The 15,155-nt window shown below is 35.7% G+C and overlaps 1 protein-coding gene across 8 annotated transcripts; it reads left to right on the forward strand.

Annotated features, from left to right (window-relative positions):
* The first annotated feature begins 383 nt into the window (after positions 1-383).
* Positions 384-9,794, forward strand: LOC104232652 (mediator of RNA polymerase II transcription subunit 19a-like). 8 transcript variants are annotated; one of them, XR_712382.2, is made up of 8 exons: positions 384-850; positions 2,943-3,009; positions 3,743-4,032; positions 4,122-4,349; positions 5,305-5,361; positions 5,994-6,138; positions 8,997-9,030; positions 9,173-9,794. XR_712382.2 is itself a non-coding variant. In XM_070155907.1 (8 exons), coding segments are annotated over exons 2-8 (714 nt in total). In that variant the 5' UTR covers positions 384-850; positions 2,943-2,978; the 3' UTR covers positions 9,174-9,794. The 8 variants fall into 8 exon arrangements, 4 of the variants coding, with proteins under 4 accessions (XP_070012008.1, XP_070012009.1, XP_070012007.1 ...); XR_712384.2 differs by lacking the exons at positions 8,997-9,030; positions 9,173-9,794 and adding exons at positions 4,775-4,893; positions 4,976-5,019 and having other exon boundaries at positions 5,994-6,009; XM_070155907.1 differs by having other exon boundaries at positions 5,994-6,032; positions 8,997-9,064.
* The last annotated feature ends 5,361 nt before the right edge of the window (positions 9,795-15,155 follow it).

Genomic DNA, 15,155 nt, shown 5'->3' on the forward strand with positions numbered 1-15,155 from the left:
TGCATACACACTACTCTTCCAGACGCTACTTGTGAAATTTTATTGTGTATGTTATTGTTGTTGTTGTTGTTGTAGGGTGGGGATGAAGATGAGGTGTGAGGTGGGTAGGCATAGGGTGGGGTGGTGTTGGGGTTGGGGTAGGGCTTGGGTGGGGTGGGTGTGGTTGGTTGCGGTGAGAACGAATTTTGAAAAATATTCCCTTGCTAATTTTTCAATGGGAGGCATGAGGAAAATATTTTCTAAAACATTTAAGCCAACGAAATATGGAAAAATTGAAAACATTACCAAGCACACCCAAAATCTTTCAAATTCTCAATTCAACATAATTTTATCACATTCGATTTATCATCTATTTTGTTTTAGAAAAAAAAAAATTCTGCCCAACCCATGACCTCTATTTCCTCCTTTCATGGAGAACTGTCAGTCGTCGTCATCAATGGTACTCTGAAATGACGGAAAGCTCCCTCCAACATAGTCCAGATCAGGGGCAGTAAATGTCCAATTAGAAATATAGGAAAAGTATCTAAGAATAAAATATTACTATTACAATAATAATGATAATAATATAATAAGGTTGCAGTATCATCATAGAAGCAAAAGCGAGAAGTCCGTTTTCTTCTTTCCTGAGCCAATCGTTATTCAACTATTTTATGCCCAAGAGGAATTAGGGTTTATTTCAGTTCAAGAACGAGCGTATCAGAAACAAATTATTTATTCTAAGACGAAGCCTTGTGATCAATTGCTAAAACCCTAATTCCTGAGTTGAATTGCTTGCTTCTGGATCATATTTGATTGGAATTCGTGCTTCGCGAAGCTCACATTTACCTCTTCGATCTCTCTGTTTCATCGAGTAAGCTCCTTTTTCCTAGTTGGAAATTTTGCTCGTATTATGTCTTCCAACGGTTATATTGATGTTTAAATTCTGAGATCAAGATGTTTCCTTGGTGACAGAAATATGTTAAATGACTAGAGATTTGGAACGTCCACGTTGTATATTGTTTTAATGTTATTGATCTTTGGTGTGTATCCGAATTTTTTAGTACTGCGTATATTCTGTATGTTAAATTTGGGAACTTTGGCAGCGGAGGTGGTGAATGAATTTGAGAGAGGGCAGGAATTATCTACTTTGGTTGGTGTTCGGAGTTCAACTCTCTGCTTACCCTTTAGTTAACCTTATTCCCTTTAGTAGTCTTATTGTTCTGGTAAGTTGCGCAATTACTGTGATGGCTACTGGTCAAAACTTAAATTGCTTGATCCTGTAATATTTGTGAAGTAATAGTCTGTAAATGTTGAACTTAGGCTGATAATCTGCTATTTCTTGGGAGACGTCTCTGATAATTGAAGTTTGTAAGTATGAGATTTTGCTGAATGAGGAATGTGAGAATTGATGTTAGCTGTTGAAAAGGAATACGGAAAGAAGAGATGATGATTGGATAATCAATTTTTTTGAGTCATGATCACCAAGAGTTTGCACATCTACTTTTTGTTAGTGAGATATTTGCAGTGCAAAAAATCTCTGTCAGGAGTTGTTTAGTTGGGTATCCCTTTTTGCATGTTTTGATAGGCATATTTCAAACTTAGAATAAAATGTTGTAGTAATTCCACTGCTTAGATGATGTGGTATTTAATTATTAAAAAGGAAAAGAAATTATCAATCTTTTGCAATTGGGAACTATGTCATTGTTAATTTTGTATAAAATTTTGATGTCTTGATAGTTTGCAATTCCTGTCCTTGTGATTGCTACAAAAAAAACAAGTAGCTTTCTCTCTTAATCTCCCCCCCCCCCTCTCTCTTTTGGGGGGACTTTTTCTGGTTTCCCCATTAACAATCTGATTGGACATCCAGTACCACTTCCTTTTTCGTCTTTCTCTTCTGCCCTACCATTGTAGATGTGGACATCATTGCTTAAGTACAACGTGCCTCCTTACTTATCTAAAAAAGAAAGAACCTGCTACATCTTGTGAAAAGCATAGTGCCGAATATTGAGTAACTTCTTGCCTACTTCATCTCTTAGTAGATTTTGGTTTTCTTAGTTTTATTTTATTTCACTTTCTTTTTCGAAGTATCAGTGGATGTCCACTGTAAGACTTCCCAACCCTCCTGGAAGGTGGAGCGTTAGAAACTGAAAGAATAGTTCTGTGTGAACCCACATTCTGAATTATCTATTTAGCTTCACCAAAGAAGGTTGTATTTTTGCTCTGGAGTTAGCTTTGTTTTGTCGCATTCTTTTTCCCCACGCTTCATGTCTTGGTTATGTTAGACCAGTAGAGCTTATGCAAAATGAGAGCATCAGGTAGCTTTTCTTTGGACAAGATACCAAAAAGGTTGATGAACCCTTTTAATACCTCCTGGTTCTGTATGGTGGTCCCAACATTACTGTTATATCTTCTAGTTTCTGCCTAAGTTGCTCGGACTCGGGTGTGGGTATCCGATACGGGGACGAATCCGAGTATCGGATTCGGCAAAATCTAAATTTTAAGATTTGGGGGTGCGGATCCGGGGTATGGATATGGATAGGGGTGCGGGTATTCGGCTAATAAAAAATAGAGCTATAAAAATATTGTAAATTTTGAGAGCTATTCTGTGAAAAACTTACATGAATATTATAGAATTCAATCTTTCATTCTTCAAGATGGACATTATTCTTTCATTCTCCTAAATCTGTTTTATTTTTGATTGTGAGAAATCAAAATCTCAAATTTTCTCCCAAATTTGTCGATGGGCTCCGGTCAAAGTGTCCGAAGTCAGTTGACTGAATCCGGGATGTATCCCGCTCCCGTCCCCGTCTCCTATCGGGATGGGGACGGCACCAAAATCGAAGAGTCCGCGCAACTTAGGTTTCTGCTTATTCGATCCATTTTGTTTTTATTTCAGTGCTGTATTCTTAATGTTCCCAGAAAAGATAGTTCTGGACTGTTTCTAACCTATCAACACTTGCCAGGAGATAATGCTGTACCTACGTACTTGTTGCTAATTGATGGATCCTGATAGCAAGAGTTTTGGAAGAGGTAAGACCCTTACAGCATTATGTTCCCTTTGAAACAGAATTGTAACATACAGTCTTTTTGCATGTTGCCCTGCATTGACTACTGCAGACATTTGATATCGTGAGGGTCTTTATTTGCATAGCTAGGTTCTGATTTACAGTAAAATGCTTCATTTCATCAGTATCTTGCTCAAATCTGCAGCTGGCTGATTTATTTGCTTCTGCAATCCTCGTGTGTGGGCCAGTTATCTCTTTCCGGATTTAGAAATGATCTTGTACTGCATTCTCATTTTTGTGTGGTTCTTCTGCAGCACTAGGACAAATCTATCTTTGTTCATTCGGGAGAAAGATAAAGGACTAGTAATGCTAATGTTATCTTTGGGGCTTTACATTGTTTATCATAGAATTTTGTAGAAGTTTATATCACAAAGCAATGTATTCTCAAGCATTTTCCTTCATCATCCGGATAGTGTTAGCTGTCAGATTAATATTCTTTGAGTTCGGGATCATTGTGACTATTATAAGCCAAAGTTGATTAAATCTTAGCAAAGGTAGTTGATATTTTAGTCACATGTGAGGTGCTGGAAAGATGCTGGACTGCTAAAGAGTATCAGGTTTCTCAAAGGGCTTAGATTTATCTATTGATATTCTGATGATGAATTAAAATTCAGGTTTTGTTCTCTTTAGAATGCCTGTTGTTTTTAGTCAAGAATTAGTTTATAACTGTTTTTGATATGGTCAAAATGCACCACCAGGGCCCAGAGAACTTACAGGTGCTGTGGATCTTATCAGTCACTTCAAATTGTTGCCTCATCACGAGTTCTTCTGCAAGAGGTCACTTCCGTTGTCTATTTCAGATGCCCACTATCTTCACAATGTGGTGGGAGACACAGAAATTAGGAAAGGGGAAGGGATGCAGTTGGATCAGCTTATACAGGACACTTCCTTGTCAAGAGAGACGAGTTCCCGCATCCAGCCGTTTGACCTAGATGTTCTTGGAGAAGCTTTTCAACTACGTGAAGCGGCTCCAGTTGTTCTGCCTCCTGTAAGAAATTTACTGAGTGAAGCTTGAGCGACAATAGTTCATTTGTGTAAGCGTCTTTTAAGTAATGTTTTAACTTCTTTTTTTCATAGTCTGAGAAAGGCATCCCAACTGTAGCTGGAAAATCTAAAAGTGAGTCGAAAGACAAGGATAAGAAGCATAAAAAGCACAGAGATAAGGACAAGGAGAAGGACAAAGAGCATAAGAAACACAAACATCGGCATAAAGATCGAAGCAAAGACAAGGATAAAGAGAAAAATAGAGATAAAAGTGGTCATCATGATTCTGGTGCTGATCATTCGAAGAAACATCATGAGAAGGTCTGCTACTAGCAAAACCTTGAGATATTCTTTTTCCCTCCCCTTTGATTCCCTTTTGATCCCCTTTTGTTGGAGCTATTTCTCCTTTGGTGACTCGAAACCCACGATCCTGGGGTTATAGGTGGGGGTGCTGACCATCTGAGCAACCCCCTCTTGTTAACCTTGAGATATTTGGTGCGATGTGTTGATTCTTACTATACATGTCATATGCTTTTTTAATATGAAATAGTTTAGATGAATGGTTTAAAGAATAGCCCTTTCAAATTAATTTGCTAAATATTTGTCTTTTCTTAATAGAATTGTCTAAAGATGATAAAATTTTACTTTGTCGTTTGTGACATTTGAACTTTGCTGAAAGTTACTCTTGCTTGAATTTCACTGGATTGTATGATGCTATTGAGTTCGTTATCCTTTTGTGTTGTCAGTTGCCTGTATTGGATCACAGGGAGAAAGTCAAGGACATAAAGGCTTATCTTTCTTGAAAAATGAGACCAGGACTTGTGAAATGAACTGTTGCCCGGCTTTTTGGTTAATGAGGCAAAAAGTTGAGTTTGCTGTATGATTTAGACTTTTTAGTTTATTAAGACACTTCCACATCAGCATAAAACTCTTTCTTGCTGCTGCAGCTTTGATATGACTCAAGCTATCCTCTCTCTCCTAACCTATCGCGGTAACCTGAACTTTGAATTTGTTAACCTTTTTGTTTTGTCAACGTACTGAATTAGATGAGAGGTTGACTTTGTAAACTTTATTTGCGAAACTTGTTTTTTCCCCCTTGCCATTTTATGTTCTTGTTCCATGATGCTTATCTACCTTCTACTTGAGCTGCTAGTTGAAAATCACCAATATTTGCACGAGTTTAGGACTTTAGCAAGAAGCAACAGTGGTACTTCACAGAATTGAAAGCGGTTGTATTTATAGCGGCGACTGATTATGATATTTTAATTGATCCCAGAAAAGGAAGCATGATGGAGAGGATCTTAATGACGTTCACAAACACAAGAGAAGCAAGGTAGAACTGAATGATTTTGAATTCATATGGTTTTTGAACAACTTTATTGAAGTGTTTTCCCTGGAGAGATATTCTTGAGGAAATATTTGTGCTAGAAAAATGTATGGACAGTCATTTGTTTTGGTTGGAATTGTGAGTGTGTAAGCTAGTGTACTCCCTCCGTTTCAATTTATATGAGGTAGTTTCACTCGGTACGGAGTTTATGGGAAAAAAAGACTTTTGAAACCTATGGTGTTAAAGCTTAAGGGTACAAAACTTTGTGGGGAAATGACATGTGTGTGGCTAAAACACTTCTCACTGGACAAAATGATAAGTTTAAAGTTGATATGTTTCCAAATATAGAAATGTGTCATTCTTTTTGGAATTGACTAATAAGGAGAGTGTGTCATATAAACTGAAATGGAGGAAGTATTATTTTATTCAAAATTTTTAAAATTTTCAAAAATTAACCACAAACCTTTTTGTAGGTTTTTTATTTTATTAATTTTTTTTTAAAAAGAACAACTTCCAAACGATCTTAACCAAACAAGTATCCAGAAAGTCTCAAGTGTTCTGTTCTGAACAAGTTACATTTGGTCTTACACTAACACCTACAACTAATTCTGCTGTTATCACATGCTGAAATGTTGCAGCACAAGAGCTCAAAGATTGATGAGATTGGTGCAATAAAGGTAGCAGGCTGAAATATGGCATGTGGTTCTATCATTTGTTTAATCCTCAGACTTTGCAGTTGAAAATTTCGAGGGATCCTTTACTTAGTATTGTGAAAAATCTGAGGTACAGAAGTTAGTTTCCTGCTATATCCCATTAATTGAAGAACTTCATTGGTATGCCCTTTTGTTTCGATCTATTTTCTACACATTAACTGAAGAACTTCATTGGCATGCCCTTTTTTTCCACTTTTTTCTTGACATGGGCAAGATTGTTCCATAGAGTTTACAGCTGATCAGATGCCACCACAATTGTTGTGCATATGTGACTTTGCTTTATATAATTAAACTTTGTTTTTCTTTTCCAAAATTACCAACTTAAAAAACAGACTCATTCAACTATCTTTTCAATGTTAAAGAAGCAGCATATGCATCAGAAACAAGTATACTTTTGTGTGCTTTAATTAGTTATCTAATTAGTATTTCTCCTCCTGAAACGCCATATAAACTATTTATTGTATTTTTAACTGGATACATATTTTTTTTTAAGTGCTACCCTCCCCAGACCCCACCTGTTGGGATCAAACTGGGTTTGTTGTTGTTGTTTGTTGTTGTTGTTGCTAAGGAGTAGATCGTCTCAACAGATTAGAACATCAAGAGGTAAAATATGGAAGTGGAAAGAGAAATATCAGGCTATTTATGGCACAAATTCAACATGCATATTATCCCAATGTCTGATTCTATACTAAGGTGAGTATAGAGTTTACAAATTTGACGACGTTGCTCTACATGTACGCTGGAGAATAAAAGGTGAAAGTTGCTACCAAAGGATAGTTAGAAAAGGACTGAAGTTTCTTATCCATATTGGTGCGCAGTTGAGATCAGTTAAATAAGAAAAGCAATCAATGATGTGCGATCCCTTAGCTTTTGGTTTTCATTATAGTAGAATAACCTCTCATAGGTGGATTAAATATATTTAAGATTCTTAGTTATGCCAATAAACTTTGATCCACAGAAGATGTCTTTGACCGTTTAAAATGGAGTATACCACTGACCAAGCATCTCATGGAATAAGGATTTTGTCCAACTTAGATTATGAAAGCTTAGGCAGAATCGCTCTGAGAATTGGCAGTATGATACTTGTTCCTTTTGGACATATTCGTAGGTGAGGGGTAAACAGGAGTTTAAAGCCTTAAATGGAAGCAAAACTCTGCGAAGGAATTGCATGAGCAAATTGTCTAACTTTTTGCTCAAGCATCACCTTAGGGCTTAGGGTGCATGACAACATCATCTTGAACAACAGTCTTGGTAAATCTGTTCACTATTAGTTGGTAGAGTTATCATTAAACCTTGATTTAAAGAGACCTGATGTAAACTGATTCAGCTTTATTACATAGCTTCTAGTGCCGCACTTGATTGGAGTCCTCTCTGATCCGTGCGTTAATCTTGCCTTCTTTTGTTCTCTAGACAATAAAAGAGACAAGAACAATATCAGAAGGAAAAGGAAATGGGATGGAAGGAAAATAAGGATATCATGAAATCCGTGTTACCTCATTGAATATTGGAAGTAGGAACTTCACTCCACATTAAACTTGCATTGAATCTCTCAATGTTAAGACCCTGAATATAATTTACCAACAGTTAAGACTGGTGCTGTGTAACCAGTCTGGCAAGTATTTTGCTCCTTTTCAGGATGGTTAATAATTGGATGGACCATTTCTTAAATACATGGTTAATGCACTTGTCTATGTTTCAATATTCACTTTTTTGGGATAGAAGGAAGAAGGAGCTTGCTACTTATACTTCATTTCTCCATAAGATGTTTAGATTGCATCAACAGTGATTGTGGCAGCCTAATTTGCACTCCTTAAGTGTAAATTGAGTATTCACAGCTACTACTAACAGGCGTAAACCCCCCTCCCTCCCTTCCCCCCCCCCCCCCCAAAAAAAAACCAATTATTCCGTATTTATCTTTAGAGGTGTGATAGGGGGAAAAAGATGGAATCGGATGGTAATGTAGTTAGTTTGTTTTCAGTTATTGTAGAAAGGTAACAAGACACAATTAGCTGAATTCTTCAGCATGTGATATTGAACTGTAGTCTCCAACAAAGGATGCACTTAGTTTATTGGATGTCTCTGAAGGGACTCCAACAAAATGCACATACCGGATTAAGAAAAGCAGCTTCTTGTTCAGTTTCTGGAATTCTGTGTTTAAGGCACTCTAGGAAGTTTAAACAAGACAATGTTTGGAAATTACTTTGGCATGTGAATATTGAATGGTTGGATCTGATAAAGCAGCTTCATTTTAAGTTTCTGTACCATGCTGAATTTTCACCTTTGAACAGGTATCCGTAGTGAATATCTGTATATCTGATCTTAGTGATGTTAAAGCTTATTTCTATATGTATGCAACATATACCATTTGATGGTTAATGCATATTTCGCTTCTGAAGTTCAGTCTCTGCACCATTCTTCACCTTTGAACTGGTATCCAAAATGAACATCTGTATATGCGACCTTACTGGTATTATAGTTATTACTATTTGCAACATATACCATTTGATGCTAAATGCATGTTTCTCTTCCTTTGGAAGCACTACAGATATAGAGAAATTATCTATTTGCGTGCAATCTAAATGACTTTGCAGTTGTTATGAGGCTCTAATTTTGTAACCAAGTCTTTTGAACTTTTTTCTGCCTGGGGTGTGCGTGTGTAGTATTTGAATGGTAAGTTTTAGTTTCTTTTTTTGGGACAATCTTTTTTGGATGGGTTTATGAGTCTCTAGTTTATTCAGCAAATGTTTGTTGAGTAATTGAAGGGTTTATGTGGGTGCTTCTGTTTGTGAAATCCCAAGAGTTATTCTGCGTGGGACATTAGTTTGAAGTGCAATGAAATGGGACATTGGTACTGTGTCGAAATGTGTTATTCATTACAAGCAAGGCAATTGAAGCATTAATAAAAAGTGCCTATGTATCCTTTTTCAGTGGCGTATTCTGTTAGTCTGCCCCCTTTTTGATGGTGAGCAACACCTTACAAAGGTTTATTTTACATGGTATTTATCCTTTTCATATCCTTCTTGATGTTCTTAACCAAGAGCGAAGCAGTGTGGTACCTGTTACGTCACATATTGCATAATATGCCTGTTTATTTTTCCATGCAGAATTGCCTTTGGACTAACTAAAGATTGCCAAGAAGGTGAATTCACCTGTTGAAGTAGATTTTAGTGCACGGTACAACTGTTGAAAAGCACCAGAATGTGTAATATATAAAAAAAAAGGACTTCCTTATAGTTGGTAATGACACACTGATAACCTTGATCCCTTCATTCAGAGTGACTTACTGCATTGTGTGTTGTGGTCATTTGTGTCCTGTCCCTCTTTCAATGGCTCTAATCTCCAGGCTGTGTTTAACCAGCAGCTTTGGTAATAGGAAGAGAAGTTTTGATACGAGTGTTGGTGTGGTCTTTTCTGATTTGTCCTTCCCATTGAGCTTGAAGGTGATCCCTCATCAGCAGTCAAACACCCAACATGGGAGGGGAAAATGTTTAAAAGGATGTCTATATGTACAATGCTAGGAATTCTGCTCGTCATGGCTAGATATTCTTGTATATACTAGGCTAGAAATGAGATCAAATCATTGTTTGACATGAAATCCTGGTAATATATGTATTCATATTTGGCTAAACTGGCGCTCCTTATGCTAATAGATCCTTTCGTCGTAACGAGCCCTGTATTGAAAAACCTGTCTTCTCTGGGCAAATTACCTTATTGGAGGAAAAGGAACTTTGAATTGTTGGCTTATGTGAGAACCTCCTCATTATCTCACCCACATCGTTCATGAAAGACGTCTGATCTTCTAATCCTTCCAGTGTGCTGAACTATATTTCAAAAGATTATGACATTTCACATAATCTACTTTGCCTTCCAATTTGCTTTTTTGGGGTGGAGAAGAGGGAATGTGCATCACATTAGTAAGCTCTGCGATTATGCGAATCTGTGTCATTGAGTTACCTGATGAGTGATAGTATGGTGTAGTTCCTTTTGATAATGTAAGATGAAGTCGAGACCAGTGTTATCAAAGGCGGAAAGCGCAAAAAAGCTTTATGGTTTATTGGGGCTTTAAGCGCAAAGCGCAAATAAAACGTGGGTTAAAATGAAGAAAGACGCAAATGAAGAAAAACTTCAAATATGTATATGTAGTCTAAGATTAATATCTATAAAACACATGAATACCACATATATGGACAAAGAAATTGAAGAAAGTTTACAATAAAGTGAAATATCAAATGTTTAGTGTCACATGTTTTGGATTATACTTGTTAGCAAGGAAAAGTATGCCTTAGAGCCTTGATCACAACACTAAAGCGTTCATTAAGTGAGACGAAGCGTTCAACATGTTTTGAGCCTCACCTCAGATTTTAAGCGCGCAGTAAGCATCTGATGTTGGAAGTGATTTATGCGATCCATCAAAAATATTTATGGATGACACCAACAGTACCATTCTAAGTGGAGGCAATTTATCAGCAAAAGTAAATGCATTTACCTTTTAGCAAAAGATCCATTTATACCAAAAATACACGAAAGAGGTGCATCTGCATTATCAAATAAAAAAATGTTTCATTGAGAGTTTATCTCCCAAAAGGATGATATCGTTTAGAGTACAAGAGTCCAAGTATTTAATTTTTCTAGTGAATTCAGGCATCGATATTTTGCAATACGTTACACTTTTGATTCATTTGTATTCTTTCTGTTAGTTAATTGTCTCGTATTTGCCATTGTTACTTCTGTAACTTTTGATTATGGTTATGATTACCCTTAGGTGGAACTTCGTGAGGAGTCAATAGCTTGGCAACAAAGACTTTTGCCTAAAGGCGGGGGAAAATTAGCCTAAGGGGTTTTTGGTAAGCGGTATAAGGTGGGATAAAGTATGTGATTAAATATATATTTTGTTTGGTTGACAGTATAAGTTTATCCTAGGATAAATTTATACCGTCAATCAAACACAATATAAATGTAATCCCACCTATCACACTTTATTCCATCAAACTTGGGATTACTTTATCTCACTTCCCAGGTGGAATAAATTAGTTCGGAGTTTATAATCTCAGGACTATAATTCGGGAATAATTTAATCCGCGTACCAAACGATAGAGGCGTACGTATGTATTGGAGCATGGGGTACGTACATGCACCCATGCTCCTCTCTCTATACCATATATATTTATTTTATATTTTTTAAAATATGCTTAAATATATGTGTGTGCACCCAAGCTCAAAGAGTTCCATTGTGCAATAAATATTTAGGGCACCTTCTTGTGTTAGATGTTCAATTCTCGGTTTGTAGGCATGTCTAGTGTCCCTTCTTGTGTTTAATTAAGTCTTTTTTTCCCCCTTCTTTTTCCTTCTTTTTTTGTTTGATTTATTCATTCAAAATTTTCAAATCTAACACATTGAAATCCTTTATTTCCTTTTTGTCATCACAAAAATTTATATAATTAAAAGTAATAGCAGTGAATCATGTAGCATGGTACAATGATACCAATATTTTTGATACGAAATACAGATATACGCACACACACACATATATAATATATATATCACTAAAATTATAAGAAAAAAATAATAATTTTAATCTATTATTTCTAAATGGTAATGAATTCATAGTAAAAACTTGAAGGTTAAACCCGTCAAATATAAATTCTAGAATCACATTTTTGTAATTGTGCACCCCTCTCCTTGTAATCCTGGATCCGCCTCTACCAAACGATCTCTAAAAGTTTAACGAATGTCAAGATTGTTCAAAGATAGTACATGGATAGTTTTGATCTTTTTCCCTAAAACGTATAATACTGAGCTTTTATTTTTAATGAAAAATATTTAAAAATGCACGGGAAGATGAAAATCAAAGGAAAAGTAGTTCATTCTCTAAATAGTAAGAACCATTTTGCCGACTTCGGATCCATTTCCACTATCGCGTTCTTGCTAAAGAATCCTTCTTTTCATTGAGCAAAGGGACACTAATATCTCGGATCCTTTTCGCTTTGTCTTTTATCGTCACTTTCCCATTTCAGACGTTTATAGATACCAGCCCTTAGTGTCACAATGCATTAATTTTTTTATTTTTTATTTTTTTTTGTAGCGGCGGCGAATCAGTTTGTATACAACTCCACTATTCTATTATGTTTCTGCTATCGATATATGATAACTCTACTCATTGAGTGTCAATAGACAATATTAATAAGCATAATCATACACTATTCATTAATTGGAAACAAAATATTTTCACGTCAACTTCATCGTATATTTTCTCTCATTCGTGACTCTTCGCTAAAATATTAATTTGCATTACATATTCGAAAGAGCTTTTAATAGACAAATGTAGAAGTTGAATGATCAATGAATATTCTAGAATGCCATGGTTGAATCCAAATAAATTGGGCATCGCTTTTGCTTGTAAAAGTTGTATCGTTGACTCTCCTATTTCAAATTTAGGTCTTTTTAGAAAAATGAGGTCAAGGATAAAAAGGGGAGAGACAAATCTCCACTAAATCTTTTAAGCCTAATTTGCGCAACTTTTTGTTTATTTTTTTGGATTGCTTTTTAGGTTTGGGACAGCCACACTTTAGAATTTCAAAAGACCGTAAAAAAGGGTCCAGTGATAAGAAAGGAGCTTATGAAAAGCAAAAGTCTCATTCATCATGATCAAAAGACTCAAAAGTAAGGTTAGTCTACATATATCACGGGTAGAACTAACCACAGCTTGTATCGTAAGTGAAGGTTCTCTTAAATACCTTTTTTTTTTGGGGTATGAAAGGCAGTAACATTAATCATAATTTTGTTTGCTAAAGATGGAGATATTGAAAGATTATAACTGCGGAGAACTCGTCCAATTTTAAAACAGCTTAATCCATTAGTTGCAGATCTATAATACAAACGGGAAAAAATCTAAATATGCCCTTGTACTATACGAAATTGAGTACATTTGCCCTTCGTTAATACTTTAGCCCATATATGCACTTATCTTCACATAGTTGGTCCATATATTCCCTTTTTGAAACGGAATCCACCCAAACTAATTAGCTCTTTCGTTAATTGTACTAAAATGTATTGTAAACATTATTTCCTTTTTATTAGTACTTCTTTTTCTTTACCTTTCTCTTTTTTTTTTTCCTTTTTCTTTTTCCCATATCCGAGTTCCTCCATTGCTGATACCTTTTTCATTTTCATCACCAATTTAATTTGACAAAACTCATGAATTCCTGCTAATTTTACTATCACAAACCCCACAGGTTCTTCTGACCTGAAGGAGATGAAACTTATCGGAGGAATTTTTTCGGTGGTGTTAATTGGGCGAAGGTAGGATATGATTAATCAGATTTTGAAGGTCTTGTTCCCTTCAGATCTAAAACTCCACAGTGAATAATACCTTCAAAATCTGAATAACCATATCATACATTCACCAAATTAACACCACCGAAAAAATTTCTCCGACAATTTTCATCTCCTTTTCAGAACAACTAGAGTCTTCTCGCTTGGAAGCTCTTGGTGGTGTAGGTTCGATTTTTAAGAATAAATTCACGTGAAATTGGTGAAGGCATCAACAATGGAGGAAATCGGATATGGGAGAAAGAAAAAGAAAAAGAAAAAAAAGATAAGAAAAGAAAAAAGAAGAAAGAAAAGAGAAAGGTAAGGAAAAAAATGACTAATAAAAAGAAGAGTGTTTGTAATACACTTTAATACAATTAAAGAAAGAGCTAATTAGTTTGGGTGGATTCCGTTTCGAAAAGGGAATGGACCAACAATGTGACGCTAAGGATATATATGGACCAACTATGTGACGATAAGGACATATATGAACTAAAGTACTAACGAAAGGTAAATGTGCTCAATTTTGTATAATACAAGGGCATATTTGGACCTTTTCCGTAATACAATAAAAATACGGCGAAGTTTTAAACGGGCTAATTTACATGATTCAAGATGTTATCGTAATAGATAGAGGTTTTCGTTTCAACTTTCACTATCATCCATTAGGAAAATATTTTAACATACTCAAGTTAGAAATGAATATGATTCACCTGTGAATATGTGTGCATATCTAAAATGAACAGGTAAAAGAGTTCTTATTTTAATTTTTAGTTTTGTGATAATGCGTTTTAAACGATTTTATTTAATAATAAGTACCAAACAAATAAATGTATCACAAATATTTTTAAATATTTTTTATTACTTAAATATAGTTAATTATATTAGGCGGCGTATTCTGCAAACCGTAAAATTGATCTGCTAGCTGCAAAAGCGGAGCAGTCAAATGCAAAATTATCCATAAGCCTGCCAGTTTTCTGAAGCAATGATATTTGAGTCATAAAACCGAAGGCCGTGTAAATATATTAATATGGAGTTTGTATTAAACTAGGAAACTAGGATCGCTAGTAATCTTTTTTCACATTTTTCAGGGATTTCTTAGGGTAAGATAACTTTATATATATATATATATATATATATATATATATATATATATATAAAGTTAGCAACAGTAAGATTGATTCACCAAGTGAGGAGTGGTCATCTCCTGGAAGTGAGCAGCCTTTCATCTCCTTGTATGCTATAACAGGAATTCAAGGTGCTCAAACCATCCATGTTGCTGGTTATAGTGACAAGAGGCACATTCAAGTTTTATTGGATGGAGGTAGTACACATAACTTCATTGACTCTGAATCAGCCAAGAGATTGGGATGCACTGTGGCTCCAATTAAGGTGGGATATGTCAGTCTAGGTAACACACAATGGAAGCCACTTCTGGTGTAGTTAGGAATTTCCAATGGATGTTAGAAGGTACATCATATGAATCTGACTTGATTGTATTTCCAGTTGGGAAGTATGATTTGGTCCTGGGTGCCTTATGGATGAGAACTCTAGGTCCAATGACTATGTACTATTCTGCCCTTACCATGACCTATAACTATTTGGGTAAATAACATATCTTGAAGGGTGTTTCTGATGCTTGCAGACTATCAAGCCCAAAGGCTGTTAACAAGTCCAATAGGGAAGAGGTGGAACTCTTCATGCTACATGTCATGGTTGACGTTACAACATATTAAGCTGAATGCACTCCACCTTTCAAAAGATGAGGCAGTACCATAG

This window comes from Nicotiana sylvestris, chromosome 9 (assembly GCF_000393655.2).
Source record: "Nicotiana sylvestris chromosome 9, ASM39365v2, whole genome shotgun sequence".
NCBI lineage: Eukaryota > Viridiplantae > Streptophyta > Magnoliopsida > Solanales > Solanaceae > Nicotiana > Nicotiana sylvestris.

Excerpts from the sequence above, each read along its gene's own strand:
- LOC104232652 (XM_070155906.1), top strand. The coding sequence starts at position 2,979 with ATGGATCCTGATAGCAAGAGTTTTGGAAGAG. Across the intron at positions 3,010-3,742 it reads TAGCAAGAGTTTTGGAAGAG|GGCCCAGAGAACTTACAGGT; the intron begins GTAAGACCCTTA and ends ATGCACCACCAG. Across the intron at positions 5,362-5,993 it reads ACAAACACAAGAGAAGCAAG|CACAAGAGCTCAAAGATTGA; the intron begins GTAGAACTGAAT and ends GAAATGTTGCAG.